Source organism: Eretmochelys imbricata, chromosome 1 (genome assembly GCF_965152235.1).
Source record: "Eretmochelys imbricata isolate rEreImb1 chromosome 1, rEreImb1.hap1, whole genome shotgun sequence".
In the NCBI taxonomy this organism is placed as follows: domain Eukaryota; kingdom Metazoa; phylum Chordata; order Testudines; family Cheloniidae; genus Eretmochelys; species Eretmochelys imbricata.
In genome coordinates, this window is record NC_135572.1 from 180,181,037 (window position 1) to 180,194,115 (window position 13,079).

The window sequence follows — 13,079 nt, forward strand, 5'->3', positions numbered from 1 at the left end:
GAGGCTTTGACGGGCCGGGTTGCACAGAGGAGCGGGAGAAGGAAAGGCGGCGATGACCAAAATTCCTGTCTCTATTCCTTCTCCTTGCCTTCCCCTGTCAAGGGCTGGAACTGCTTCCTCGCCGACTACAGCGTATGCAGACCCAGCAAGCAAAGGATGGCCCGAGTGTCAGTCCGTGCAGCCTCATGTCAGTCTGTCCTATGAAGAGACCATTCCCATTTAAGGGAAGATCCTGGATTGAGGCCTGCATCTCCTGGGACAGGCCAGCAGTCTGAAGCCATGCCTCATGACCAATGCTGATGAGACCACCCTAGCTGCTGAAACGGCTGCGTCCCATACCATCTGGAGGGAGCACCTTGGAGCCATCATACCCTCCTGCACCAGGGCCCCAAATTCCTGGGCTGAGTCCTTGAATTTATGGAGGGAGTCCCATAAGTTGAATTGGTACCTCCCTAAGACAGCCTGGTGGTTGGCCACCTGGAACTGAAGGCTGGCTGTCGAATAAATCTTTCTCCCAAAAAGGTCCAGCCTTTTGGCCTCTTTATTCTTGGGGGTTGAACGGGTTTGCCCATCTGTCCTTCTTGTTAGCCACCGAGACAACCAGCGAGCCTAGAGGAGGGTGAGTATACAAATATTCAAACCCTTTGGCTGGGACAAAATACTTTTTCTTGACCCTCTTGGAAGTGGGAGGGATGGAAGAAGTTTGCCTATGGGCTTTTGCTATTTTTAGGACCCCATCATGTACTGGTAGTGCAACACAGGCGGGGGTAGAGCCCAAGAGTTCATTGAACAGGCTGTCCACCTGTTTGGCCATCTCCTTCACTTCCAAGCCCAAGTTTGTAGCCACCCTATGAACCAGGGCCTGATGTTCTTTGAAATTGTCTGGTAGGCTGGCATGGGAGGGGCCCACCACCCCCTCATCCAAGGACAACAACTGGGTCACTGGGGGAGGTCCCGAGGGGTCATCCCTCATGGGGGAAAAGGGTTTCAGGGTGGGCACCTGCTCCTCTACCCCGGCCTCTGAGTGTGTCACCCGCACTGAGCTCACTGCCACTAGTGCTGTTGGTTGCTGCTCTGAGGTGGTGGCCACGGAATGGACTGACTGAGACATGGACATCACAGGCATGCCCCATGCACTCCAATAGGGCCATTGCGCCAGCCACTGGCTTTACTGCCACAATGGCAGCGTGGAGGTCAACGCAGCCTCAGGTGCCCGCTTGCGCCAGGGCTGTTGCAGTGAAAGGCTGAATTCCCTTTCTGAACCAGAGGAAATACTTTCCAGTGGTCATGGAGGGGCTGTCGAAACTTGCGTCTCACGACTAACCGTCTCTGCATGAGACCGGTGCCTCGAGTAGGAGAACTGGTGCCAGGGCCAGGGGGGTCGGTACCATGATCAAGACTGCTCCCACTGCGGGACTCTGTGCGGAAGGAGGCAGCTGGTAGGAGGATGATTGGTGCCGGTGATATGGTGACTGGTGCCTTCTTTTAGGAGACCCACATCAAGCGGGTGGAGACCAGGAGCCTGGTGCTTGTGAGATAGCACGTCCCACAGAAGACAGAGACCTGGGGCACGGAGATGGGAAGTGCTCTCTCGTCAATGGAGACCAGTGTCGTTAACCTGCCCCCTGGGAGGGTCTTTACAGCTGGCTCGCCCTCAGTGGGAGCCTTTGTCGTGACCTGCGACACACTTGGTGCCGGCGGCGCTGGTAGAGGCCTTTAGCTTTCTGGGCATCAGGAGAACCTGGGAAGGCGTTGGCACTGCCACCAGTCTGGGTCCCCTACCACTCCCTGGAGTAGGTGGAGGATCCCTCAGGGGACTAGGAGGCTCCATCGAGGGAGTGTCCCCATGTGGCTCCAGTGTTGGCTGTCGGTCAAAACTGGGTTCTTTGCCCATCTTGCTCAGTGCTGGGGAGTAATTTTTCTTCGACCTCTTCTTAGGCACTGGTGACCAGGAGAGATACTGGGTAGAGTCCGGTGGTGGGGGTGTGCTGTGTACCGAGGCCAACGTACTCAGGGCAGAGTCTGGCTGGGAAAGCTTGGAACCTGGGTGGACAGCAGCCTCCATGAGGAGGGCCCTCAAATGGATGTCTCACTCTGTGTTCTCGGAGGAAAGTTCTTACAGATGCGGAAGCAACGCTTCTCCTTCACATGTGATTCTCCCACGCATTTGAGGCAGTTGCTATGGGGGTCGCTAACAGGCACAGGCCTGTTACATTCAGAACAGGGCTTAAAACCCGGAGACCAGGGCATGCCCTGCCTGGGGCAAAGTCCCTGCTGGGACTCTATCTCTAACTACACTACTTAACAACTACGTATTAATTAACTACTGTAAACAAAATATTTACAAAGCCTTAAGGCTAAAAGAGTGAAGTAGAAGAACCCTTCGCCCTTGTGAGGCAAAGGAAAGGTGCTCTAACTAATCACCATGGGTGAAGGAACTGAGAGGGCATAGGGCTGGTGGCGCCTAATATAGCGACGCCTGGGCATGGCACTCAAGAAGGTGCTACAGCCAACCCTACGGCTATCTCCGATAGCCGCGCATGGAGGCGCACGCACACCTAGAATGGAACTGACATGAGCAAGCACTCAAAAAAATACTGAACTACCATCCAGCTGAATCTTTTTTCAGGTCAACCATGTGGCACAGGAAGAGGAAACTTGCCCTGCTGCTACCCTCTTCTGTAAACATAGAGACAGCTGTCAGCACTACATTCACACACACACACAAATGAAAAGCAAGCCTGGGTATTTTGATTAAGGTTCTTAATGAAAATTCACAAGTACTACATTATCAACATTTTCATGTGTTCTCTGTTGGGGGTATCTGATGCAAAGCCCATTTAATTATTCAATGGACACACCCCAAGTATTCCGTGGGCCTGAGATGATCGAGATCTTTCTAATTAAAAAGTTATAAAAGACGAGTAAATATGCATTCAACAGTTAACAGATCAAGAGCTGTAATTCGGCACCTTTTCTGATACCAGCATAAGTACTAGTGAGTCCATTTCGCTTCTTTCGGTGGCGGTATAACCAGATGCTGAAGACCATAAGAATAATCCAACAGGCTGCACCAATGCCAGCAATGAAAGCTGGCTGTTTTACAACATCTGAAATCTGCTGGGCTAAGCTGACTTGGTCTTCTGGTGACACAGGGTTTCCATGGGAATCTAAAAAAAGGAATCAAAAATCTCTGATTAATTTGGATGTGCAGTTCTAAAAACCAAATGTACTATTATTATTGCTAAGTAATAATAATTGTAGACAGTGATTTAAAAATACTATGGCCCAGATTTTCAAACCTGGGCACCTAAAGTTGGCCTTTTAAATCCATATTTAGGCACCCAAATAAAATTGGCCTGATTTTCAGAGGTAATACACGACTATTATTATTACTTATTATGTGTACTGTTGTAGCACCTAGCAGATTTAGGCATGGACCAGGAGCCCATTGTGTTAGGTGCTTTACAAACACAGAAGAAAAAGATGCTCCCTGCCCCAACTCCTGTGAACTTCAGCAGGATTGTGGGTGCTTAGTGCTTCTGAAAATTAGGCCCCTTTTATTTAGGTGACTAAATATGGATTTAGAAGGCTGACTAAGTCCATGGTTTAAAATTTTTGGCCAATAATTTTTCATCATTTCTGCAATATAACACAAATCAAATTATTTCAGATTAAATTTAAAAATAAAATACAACAAAATCACCACAGAAAACTAAGGAGAAATGTGTTGGAGAAGTCTGTTTCCAGAATTCCACTAAAGCTTAGAAACAAGCTACATGAACACACACACAGTTCCCCAGAAGTGAAAATCATAGAAGCATTACAAATTCAAAACACATTTATAGAAGGTGGATACTGAAAAGATGTTTTTTAAATTTAGCAGTTTCTGACAGGCGACTTGTATCTCATGTTACACAGTCTGTTTTTTTCTCAGAGTCTTATTTTGACCTCAATTCAAGAAGACTGAAAATTCAAGACTAGCTAAAGAAGAGAGTGAATAAAGTAACTTGATTCTACCAACTTAGCATGGCTGGACAAGCTAGTCTTTAAAATTATAGCTTTGAGAATGCAAGAAGGGATATTAAATATGCCAAGAAAAGGTACAATGCACTAAAAATAATCAATAGGCCTTCCTAGTAGTGGAAAAAGCAGAGGCCCCTTGATCAACTACTTCAATTTAGAAATCAGAACAGAAACAAAGGACAGCTGAAAATGTTTTCATTAATTACTAAATGTATAAGAGTTTTCATTTTTAATATACAGGGTATTTATTATTTTAACCTAAAATTTCATTTTTCTTTCCATATATTATGTCTGTAAATATTAACACTATTTCAGACTGGTCTACTCACCAATATCCTATAATTGCCTTGAGGTTGCTCAGCAAGAAGACATTTTGCTAGATTTTTATCATCCGGGTACATTGATTTTTAGCAGTAAGAGGTGCTCTTTGCAAATTTGTGAGCTAAGAGATCTGTATTATTGCTCCCCGAATTGAGGACCAGATTCTGAAACTCTCATTCACAATGTATAAATACCTTACATCACTCACACTGTGTAATACCTAACTTTTTGATCAGTCCCATTGATTTCAGAGTAAATAGTCAAAGAATTAAACACTACTGAATGTGAGTAAGATAGTAGAATCTGGTCCTGAGATTGGTCCTTTTAGGAGAAAAATATGTTGTTTGTTCAAGTGGCCTGATCAAATTCTGTTAATGCATACTGACTAAGAAATGGAAATCAGTTCACTTAAAACACAACAGCATTAATGCTCTCAGCACTAACCAGTGAACAGGTTAATACTCTTAATCATGACACCCCATGTCCCCCCCCCCCAAAGTATAAATATATATAAAAGAAACAGTGGCACTATAGACTACAGGGAAAACAAGCCATATTGTAGAAAAACAATTGCTCTGGGAAAGGGACACCTTTATAGATTGGAAATGGTTACATTATTAATAGTTTTTTTCCCTTGGCTTTTTCTTCCACAGAATTTCAGATTTTATTCTACACGACATCCAGGCTCAATACCTATTTTCACAAGCAATCACTACCTTTGACTGTTTGTTGACTGGAAGTTTTATTTCACATAACAAGCCCTTTTATCTTCTGTGATCCTAAGAGCACTCATAGTCTGAAAGTTCAGCAAGCAGACCTATTCTTTTCTTACCAATACACCCTTTGTGTCTCCTAGATTTATAGATTTCATGGCTATTTGTGCAAGGTTAAATTGGGTTGCTTCAGATTTTATGGAGACAGCCAAGTGAGGTTCCATGCAAGTGGCCAGATGGTCTTCACTGTATAAAGTGTACTGTGACTAATGAATTAAAATTGCCACTCTATGTCTCATCTTTTGTCTCACAGCAGCTGAGGCTGTATTAAGATATTGAAAACTGCAATATCATTCTAATTTCAAAACAACTACATTTACTTTTTTTTAAATGCTGATATTATTTGAAATTGTTTTCTTTGACAGAAAAGTGAATTTTCATTGGAGACACTGTTCACCTATTGTTCTGCGTATGTTAACATTTCTTTGTTATTTAAATATTACTCTTTCATACTTCTAATGAAGTATTTACAATAAAGAAAAAGTTACCTTATTCTCCCTGGTCCCCTCCCCCCCCCCCCCCCCAAAAAAAAAAAAAAAAAAAGAATACTACAGCATAGAATCAATAAAATTTATGAAGCCCTAAGCTGTGCATAAGGAGCCAGCAATGTAAATGATTCTGTAACACAAACATAGTGGTAGTATTTATATATATATACACACAAATGTTAAGTGCATTATTCACACAGTGCATGTCTCATGTACAAAATACTCCATGAACCTTTATTTTTCTAATCACTCACATTATGAGATGTAACTTGAGAACTAATTAGCATGCCTTTAGTGATAGTCTGTTAGCCACTAGAAATACCTGTATATTATCATAATAAATTGTTGTATTTAAAGCACCAAGCCTGAAATACATTATGCATGTGTGGACTGCTACACCTGCACAAAGTCTCATTTTTCATATATATATTTTACACCTCTACACACACACACACACACTTTCTTTTTCTCTTATTCTTTAGCTTCAGTCATTTAACTGTACACACACACGTATCTGTACACACACACACGTATATGACTATATATTCCTTTATTTTAATAATAGAAGCTAAGCTAACCACTAATTTTAAGGGAAGCTGGTAGTGACCCATGTGTTTATGTTGCTAACACTTTCCATTATTAAAGATTCTTGCAGCCTTTTTTTTTGTTCTATCAATTTGTTGTTTGCATCAGGCCTTTGAAATTAGGGGAAAAGGGAGAAAGCCCTTGGGCTAGAAAAATGCCTTTTCTTTGTGCCATGAAAATCCATTCAGGTTTAGCCGACACATAAACTGTTGAAAATCACCATATCACTGCTGTTGTTTCCGGTTCCTCCAGGTAAATGTTGGCAGCATACAAAATAATAAGGAACTGTGAACATTCTAAGGTCACATTCACAGTGCTGACAAAGCTGCCGAAGCACACATTGTACTGAGAATACCTAGGAGCTGCTGGAGAAGGCTGACTACCTCACTCCCTGGAACTGGCATATTTCCTGGCCCCAAGATAACAGACTTTCCCTGCTGACAGTTAATGTAGTTAGGTCTGTAGTTCAGGTACTAGCAGCCTGCAGTGCTGTGTGGAAGGTTCAGGGCTTAAATGCTGGTGATATAAGATACGAGGTTGTTACAGTTGCACACAACAATTGGTTTCTTTCTTTGTCCTTTTCAAAATAGACTAGTAAATTACATCCAAAAACACTATGTTAAAATAAAGTTATTTAGGATGCAAATTCAAGAATTATGAAATCTCAGAATCACGGTGACCTGTGCAAATGCCTCCATGTGCATGCATTAAGATACAGTCTTTAATGGTACAATCAGGTACTGTTCCACAGGACTCCTGCCTCATTCAGTGCACAAGATAGCTGGTCAAAGGGAAGTGAGAATTAAGGTTGCACGGGCAACCATAAATCTGGCATTTCCTAACTTCTGAGTGCTTGACTTTGCAATAACTTGCTCCCTCTTCCCCCCCCCCACTCAATGTGGGTATATATAATGTAGAAAGACAATTCTTTGGTCAGAAATCAACTTATGAATATTCTCTTTTGCCTTCTTTCTAGTTATATACAATGTCATAAATGGAGAAGTGCCACTTTTAGGCTAGAGCTCCATAGTGTACTGCATGTAAGTGCAGTGCACTGCCCATGTGCAGCCTCACTGACATCAGTGGGGCTTTGGGTGGGCAAAGCAGGCCACCTTTGAAAGTCTACTGCAGGCCTGAAAAAGACACACATTGTGTTGGGCAGCTTACTTAAAGGTCACAGCAAGGGACTCTCGGGTCAATGCTTCTTCGGTGTCCCCAAAGGCAATGTGCTTACTTCAGGAACAGTGTTTCTGAGACCTCCCCCTGGGATGATGTACTACCACCATGCTGTGTGGCACAGGGGAAATGTACATTTTAGCTCTGGGGAGTGAGATGGAAGGGTTTTTTAGACCTCTCATACAGTGTAATTATTTCTTTACAAAATGCCATAATGCTCAATCCCTGGCTTCTGCTGAGAATGTCATTAAGGACATTAACTGTCATGTTACCATCTGTCCACTAGGGATTGGACTAAGATCACGAACCACTGAGGCCACTAAACAGCAAATGATAACTTTTGATTACTGTAGATCTCAGCTGAATCAGAAAATATGATCTGGAGGAAAGAGACTTTGGGCAATATTTTCAAAAGCACCTAACTGATTTAGGAACTTAAGTCCCATTTTCAAACATGATTTATGCACTTAGGAGCCTAAGTTCCACTTATTTTGTGAAGCACTAATCAATAGCCTTAGGAGAAGATTTTCAAAGATGAGGCACCTGATTCCTATTGACTTTCAATAGGACATGGGTATCTAACTGCCCTTTGCCTTCTAGTGAAGTGTCCATACATGCCATTGCTGGAATCAGGCTAGTGGCCCTGCTCAGTCCTGGTAAGGCAAATGGTCAACTATGTTCCTTTTCCAAATATGCTAACTGGAAAGGCAAGGAAGGGAAACTAAATAAATCATGTTCTTGTAAAACTGGCGTTTATTTAGGATTAATTTACTAGCAGATGGATTAAGGAAAAATGTTAATATCAAGCCTGCAGTTTCAGACATCAAGGCCTCTTCATTAAGCTGGTATCTATAACACTTAAAATTTCAAGGTTTTCAAAATATCAGCAGCGAAACAAAAACCCTGATTCTTGAGAATGGGAAACGAGCACAGAAAAGAACATGCCAATGAGCACTTATAGGTACTACATTAATGAGTCATTTTAAAAAGTTCTGCATTCTTGCTATGCAATTTCTATTACAATCAATGGGAGTCACAAGCCCAAATTATAAGCAATTTTTTGAAAGTTCCCTTAATTTCAATGGCTAAATGTAATTTTTTGGTATTGCAGCAATTGTTCACTCAGAATAGGGTCCTTTTTTCATTCTCAGTAACTACCTATTTTTAACTGTAAAGTCACATACCTGGACAGGTCTTTTGATGATGGAGACAGAGAAGGGCACAAGGTCAAAAGGAACACGGTAAGGTTCTATTTTGGTCTGATGGGACAGCATGTTTTGATTTCATCATGCTAATAAAGAGCAGCATCACTATATTGCAAGGCATTTTAAATATTGTTCTGTAAACCAGCAGTAATCCCACATCACTTCCAGACATATCCATATCCTATGGCCCCCAATCTTAAACTGTGTCAGAGGAATGGTTGGTGCAGATGAGGAAAAAAGGAGTGCAAAGATCAATGTTGCATCCCTTGCCCTGATACTGGTAGGCCAGAACTAATATGAATGTAGCAAACTTGGTGGCTTGGGCCCATCTTAAACTGCTGTGTTTTTCCTACGCCAGTCTTAAGTATCAACCACTTCGCAAAAATCAACAGCCAAAACCAATAATGAATTGTGACTCTTTGTTTAAAAAAAATGCAGCAACCATTATACAACAAACCTTTGAGAGATGCTGTTACAACACTGTCTTTAGAATCCAGTTCCAATACATGTCCAAAAACACAAATACTAATCTCATGTTAAAATTCAAGCAACACTCTGCATTCTGCCTGACTTGTAAATATTTCTGGATCCATAAAAGGAAAAATAAACACAGCACTGAATTTATACGCAAATTTACCAGAAGGCTTACCTAATTGGATAAACTGTGGCTCACTTTTCACTCCGGGTCCTGCCGCAGTACTTGCTGCTACTTCCACACTGTATCGAATACCAGGAACTAAGGAGGGGATGAGTACAGAAAAGGTGGAACCATCTACGGTCTTGTTTATGTGGTATCTGCTTTCATTGCCCAGGCACCAAACCTGTAGGTAAATAAAGTACATAGCACATGTGTGTGTTAAAAGTTAAAGCTAAAAGGATAGTTACATGATATGATATGGTCCTTTCTGCTTCATAAAGGGAGTCAAACTAGATTATAACTGTTATTTATTATTTGTATTGCAGTAGCACCAAGCCATCCCAGTCACAGGCTAGGTGCTGTACAAACAAAGAGCAAAAATATGGTTCCTGCCACAAAGAGTTTACAATATAAGATAACTTGTTAGCTCCCTTCTAACCCTCTAACATATCAATCCAAGACATAAGCACTAATAATGCACTAATGAGCATTGGTTGCACTCCACAGATAATGGAAAAGAGAGAAAGAACTCTCAATCATTCAGTATGACTAAAACAAGGGAATTAAATTTGATGATATTTGCAACTCTCTTTTTCTTGAATAATTGGTCAGGCTAGGTTTTGTTCAGAGACATGTTTGGGGAAATTTGTATTTGCATGAATTCATACTTTTCCCTGAGGACAGGTATTCATGCTGGAAGCAATAAAAATTATAGTAAACCAAACAGGGATTGGATGCAGGGGATGATGCAGTGACACCCCATTTTTAACTAAGAGTTAGGTCACAGTGAGAACGTGGCACACGCCATTTTTAACTAAGAGTTAGGTCACAATGAGAATGCGGCACAGGTAAAAGCTAGGGGCCTGAGACTCAATCTGGAGAAGACTCAGGTGATATTGGCTGGTTAGGGGAAAACAACTGGATGAGATGGGAGATAATGTTGCCCCCTCTGATTCAAGGGGCTTGCCCACCATTTGTGAGTAGATGCACAACTGAGTAGGCTGGATGGACTCCTAATTGGTATTAAAAAAGCAGGTAACCAGTAGCACCTACTGTTAGATCACCTATTTCTCAATCTGTACTTCCAGGAGGTTGCGTTACTTTTGTGATCTGAACTTGCAACTGTCTTTGTCACCTCCAGATCAAGCTATTGCAATGAGCTCTACATGCAGCTACTCTTTCAATCTACCTCGAAATCAAAAACGGTGCAGAATTCAACAGCTTGTTTGTTATGAGGTAGGTCCTTCTGGGAACACATGATACCAGTACTTTTGGATCCACACTGGCTACCTATTAAATACAGGGTACAATTTAAGGTTGTGGTCTTGACCTATAAATAGTCTAAAATCTTGTTATCTGAAAGACTGCTTCACTCTCCCTGTGCCAGTCTTCTGCATTTGAGATCTGCCTGAGCTGGAACCCCAGCCATAAGGGAGATCGAATCAACTAGCACAGCACTTTCTGTGAGGGGGCCACCCTCAGCTTTGAACTCACAAATATTCCTAGTACATTGGCTTTGTGAGCATGCACACATTTGTGGCAAGACATATTTCTTCACCCTAGATGTAAGGGGGTTCAGAGGACTCTTGTGGAGAATTATAAAGAACTGGAAGATATTTTGCTGGATTATTATATATGATTACTGGGGAAAGATAAGGGGTAAATGGAGTAATCAATTTTAATAAACATAATTGTGAAATGGGTCAAGGAATGCCCAGAGCATAGGATAAGCACTCACTTTTTACAAATGAGTACTAAATAAATGATATCATTTTTATTAGTGCCATTAAATTCTAGACAATGATCCATAAAACCTGCAGAAAAGTTATAGAATGATCTTATAAAAATGATAAGACTGCATGTTTTAGAAAGCTATTAATAAGTCAATACAGGGATTTGGAAAGGGAACAGTTATGCAGCCTTCACAAGAGCAGTCACAAACCCTTGTGCCACGACGCACACAGAATATAAAGCTTAACATCCCCCACAACCCACAAACAACCTGTATTTAACGAGCAAGAAGGAAGTGACACTAAGGAATAAAAACTATGCTGGGCAATAGATAGTTATGGTTTAAATTTGTTTTCTGCTTAATTTCTCATGATCTTTACATAGAAGTGACTACAGTATATGATAATGATCCATTATACAATCTATATAGGGAAGTTTGAACAGATAGAAGATGCTTGTTAAGGAAACAAAAGGGAAGCCACTCCTGAACAGATGCATCACGGAAAAAGAAAATGAAAAGCGTTGTAAGCAGCCCTGTAACTTTATGCCAGAGGTGTGACAGAATGGACTCATTTGAACGTTATTGTTTTTTGTAAAGTGCTATTCATACTTCTGTAGCTGTGTCATCCTTTCCATTATAACCTATTAATACATTCAAATTTTCTCCATTCTAAAACTTACTGTGCAAGGTGTCAGCCAGCCTGGGTTTTAATTGTTTTGAAAAAATAAAGAGAATCCACTTGTTGAGAAAATAACATGATAGAATAATCATTAATTCCTTTTTGTATTAAAAAAAAGGGATTTGAATTTCAGGGTTTTTTTCCGGGTTATTTGTTCCTAACATTGACTAGTTGTTTTTGTTTTTTTAAACAGAAAATACAATTATGCATGCTTTCATGATGCCTGTTTTCGATCCAGAGGGAAAATTATCCACTGACCCACATTAAAAAACAGTGGCAGCCCCACCGCTGCATAGGCACTAAGAGATGCCTGCTCATAGCTCACTGCAACCTATTGTCCCCAGATGCTAGCAGACACTGTATAGCATATTCCACACTCAAATGTGAATTTCCTCTCCTTTATTGTTTTGTCCTCACAACCCTAACGTTCTTTTAATACAGTTTCTGGTGGGTGAATAATTCCATCTCTTTAGTTCAAGGTCTAACTGCCTTTAAATAAAACTTCCTTTGTGAATATTTTTTTCAATTACATCTGAAACTAAGCCACAAAATGATTTTGTACTAGTCAATCAGGTTCTGAAAGGCATTTTATTATTTTAAATTGACCATGAAGCTAAGTGATCTCCACTCTTTTTTCTTTTCTACAGTGTAAAGAAAGAAATGAGTGGAATGAGTTTTGATGCTTAGGAATAAATGCCTACACTGTGGTATTTTATCTTTAAAAAAAAAGGCTAAAACATTCTGATTTAAAAATCTCTCTCAACAATGCCAATTTGCTACAGACTAGAGCAAACCATCCTGCCACTAGTGGCTATAAAACAACCTTGAAATCCATGACTAGACACTTACAACATCTCAGCCTTGCTTAGGCAATTTTAGCTTCATTTCTTTTTTATGTAATTTATTCACAATTTAAATTACTCTAAGATAAAAACAGTATGTTGCTACAGAGGCCTTAAATAATAAAAACTGTCTACTGAACTTTAATAGGTTAAAAATATATATAGTATAATGAAGGCTAGAATGCAAAGATAGATTTGTAAAAAAACAAAAAAAATTGCTATAAATATATTTAATCTTACACTAACTCTCTTTAGATGGAAAGCTTTTCCATGTTTTTAACTATCCCAGATGAATAGAATAGTACACTTTACTCAGAATGTTACATAATAAATTATGTCGAAGCCTTTCAAATGATTAGACCCATTTATTTCCTCAAATTCCCTGTTTTGATCACAAAATGGTTCTTAAACTAGTACATTTTTCTTTGTGTTTTGTGTACGTAATTCTCATGTTATAGCATAGACATGAAGTTGCTTATTTTAATTATGAATTTTGACCTTTTCTTTAATTTCCTGCACTACCATCTTCCCATTCAAATTAGTAGGCAGTTATAATTGCTTTTGTACATGTAAAGATGCCACAGACTAGATAAAATTCCTAAATAAATGGTACTA

The 13,079-nt window shown here is 40.5% G+C and overlaps 1 protein-coding gene across 1 annotated transcript in view; it reads right to left on the reverse strand.

The window, feature by feature from the left end:
- The window catches only part of ROBO1 (roundabout guidance receptor 1), an 868,975-nt gene that overhangs the window by 52,086 nt on the left and 803,810 nt on the right, over nt 1-13,079 (reverse strand). Inside the window, exons 18-19 of the mRNA XM_077815450.1 lie at nt 9,224-9,395; nt 2,973-3,170 (exon numbers count right to left, since the gene is read on the reverse strand). Coding sequence (XP_077671576.1) covers nt 2,973-3,170; nt 9,224-9,395 — 370 coding nt within the window. The remainder of the gene's footprint in view (nt 1-2,972; nt 3,171-9,223; nt 9,396-13,079) is intronic.